This window comes from Bison bison, unplaced genomic scaffold, assembly GCF_000754665.1.
Source record: "Bison bison bison isolate TAMUID 2011002044 unplaced genomic scaffold, Bison_UMD1.0 scf7180017845440, whole genome shotgun sequence".
Classification (NCBI taxonomy): domain Eukaryota; kingdom Metazoa; phylum Chordata; class Mammalia; order Artiodactyla; family Bovidae; genus Bison; species Bison bison.
This window is the reverse complement of record NW_011476013.1, coordinates 13385-15946: the sequence shown is the minus strand read 5'-3', so window position 1 is coordinate 15946 and position 2562 is coordinate 13385. Positions and strand designations below refer to the sequence as shown.

At 43.8% G+C, this 2562-nt stretch overlaps 1 protein-coding gene across 1 annotated transcript in view; it reads left to right on the top strand.

Moving 5' to 3' along the window:
* The window catches only part of ACE2 (angiotensin I converting enzyme 2), a gene marked incomplete at its 3' end in the record, with an annotated part of 27714 nt that overhangs the window by 12238 nt on the left and 12914 nt on the right, over positions 1-2562 (top strand). The window contains exon 2 of the mRNA XM_010834699.1: positions 1686-1844. Coding sequence (XP_010833001.1) covers positions 1686-1844 — 159 coding nt within the window. The remainder of the gene's footprint in view (positions 1-1685; positions 1845-2562) is intronic.

Below are 2562 nucleotides of genomic sequence, written 5' to 3'. Positions count from 1 at the left end.
GGGGCCGGGTTTGATCTCTGGTTAGGGAACTAAGATCCCACAAGCTGTGTGGCTAAAAACAAACAAACAAAACAATCTTATCTAACATAAACATGTATATCCTTCACTTCTGCTGTATTCTCCTTTTGGAAATGAGTCATAGGTCCTGCTCACACTCAAGGGAGACACAGGAGGGTGTGCCACCAGGAAGTAGGGGTCCTGGGAACCATCTTAGAGTCTGCCCGCCTCAGGATCCAGGATTCAGATGCTGGCAATTAGTTGACAGCTCTACCGTTTATTTTTCTTAGCCCCTTTCTTCACATACGAAAAATGGAAATAGAGTAATCTTCTATCTCTTGGGATTGTTAAGAAAATCAAATGAGGTAAATTATTTTGCAAAGTACTCTACAGTGATCTATTTTCTGCCTACTTTAAGATCTATCTTAAGTTCCGCCTCCTCCAGGAGTCCTTGCCAAATCTGGTCCCTATAACAGGAACTGCTTGGCCCCACTCGTAGTTTATATGGAATCATAGGCTTTTATGTTTCAGTAATGAAACATTCATGATGTGTATCTTATCTCCTTGATAAAACAATAAGCAGCTTAAGGACAAGGAATTTTTTTCTGTAAGTGATAAAGTAGCTACCATTTTTTAGTGCTTAGGATGTATCAGGGACTCTGAGAGGCATTTTATTATTTGCTAAATTTTCTTGTCCTTTCAACAACCCTTTGAGGTAAGTTCTGCTATTACTCTCATTTTATGGATAAGGTAACATGACTCAGGCTAAGTAATTTGCTCAAGGTCACACAGCTAGTTAGAGGTGTCTGACTCGAGGAATGGAGTTCTTACGTGCCTCATTTGCTACCTCTTTTTTATAGTCTAGAAAAGTACAGTGTAGAAAGTGGTTGCTCGTTTTAGCCTTTGACAAATGGAAGTGAGCTTGTACACTGAGAGAAGACTGCTGCTGCTGCTAAGTCAAGTCAGTCCTGTCCAACTCTGCGACCCCATGGACTGCAGCCTACCAGGCTCCTCCGTCCATGGGATTTTCTAGGCAAAAGTACTGGAGTGGGGTGCCGTTGCCTTCTCCGAGAGAAGACTGCATTGGATACATATGGAGAAGTCAAGATGGGGGGCAAGTGAACCCTGGTATCACTACCTGCTTCTTGGTTTCTCTGGTGAGTGGGTAATCACATTGGCTACCAAATGGTCATGTTCAGGGCAGTCTTGAACTGGAGATCAAAATTCAAGATTAGAATCTCTGGTAAATCACCATACTATGAAGCTTCCTGCAAACTGGTTCTTTCTCATGGTTCTCATCACCATGAGAAGCTGTATTCTCAGGAGGTCCACTCCAAGCTCTGCTGGGCTTTCCCTTTAGAGTGTTTATCATTGAATCCTTGAGTGACTCACCCACGTCACAATGCTAAGGCCATACATCCCAGGACCCCACAACATAAATCATCTGTGAGAATTCACTTCCAGTTCTGTGGACAGGACCCTTGGGAAAATGAAGCAAAAGGCCAGGAAGAGAGAGTGACCAAGAGTGGCTTGATCACGCTTAACCTAAACCTTGACCTTCAGCAAAGTAGAGAATTAAATAACTCAGGAAATATTAGATGTTCCACCAGATGTTCTTTGGCCTGTATCTTCTGTCTATTTGAATAGTCCCATTCTAACTTCAACTTCATTTTTTGTTGTCATTTCAGAATGAAGCCAGAGCCAAATGGTCTGCCTTTTATGAAGAACAGTCCCGGATGGCCAAAACTTACTCACTCGAAGAAATTCAGAATCTCACACTCAAGCGTCAATTGAAGGCCCTTCAGCATAGCGGGACCTCAGCGCTCTCGGCAGAGAAGAGCAAACGAGTATGTGACGTGCTAGCACTGATCCCAAGAATGGAAATACTGGGGAAATCTTAAACATTAGTATCACTCAGGGCTGCTTACTTTATCTGCAAACCTAGCAATGCTCACAATAGAAAGAGCACTGTGCCTTGGTGGGGTGGTCACGTAATTTATCCTCCAAATTGGGATCCTTTGAGAGTGAAGGGGGACGCTGGTATGTTAGGACACATTGTTAAACTAGGATTGTCAGGGCTTTGTGGTCCATAGATACAGTGACAGAGATCGCCTTCCTGAGGACCAGGCACTTAGCCCATGTCTGTGCTTCTCAACTGCAAGTGATTTTGCCTACCAGGGCCATTTGACAATGTCTGGAGTTAGTTTTGGTTGTCACAACAGTTGAAGGGTGTTATTGGCCTCTAGTGAGGAGGGATGTTGCTAAACACTCTGCAAAGCGCTAGGAAGTCTCCAGTGACAGTTGTCTGGTCTAAAACATCAGCAGTCCTAAGCTCGAGAAGCCCGATCTGTCATCTCATCCTCCCCCACCCCTTTCATTCTTGACTGTCTTCTGCAACTTCTTTAAAATGTTGCTAAACCACTGCAGCTCAGACCACTTTAGGGATAGGCGAGTCACTTCTTTCTAAAACATCATTTCCATATGTGGGTCCCTCTAAGTAATGGCAAGATTCTTCCTCCATTAAGCATAAAGCGATTTACCTCCACTTTCTACCATCTTCTGGGG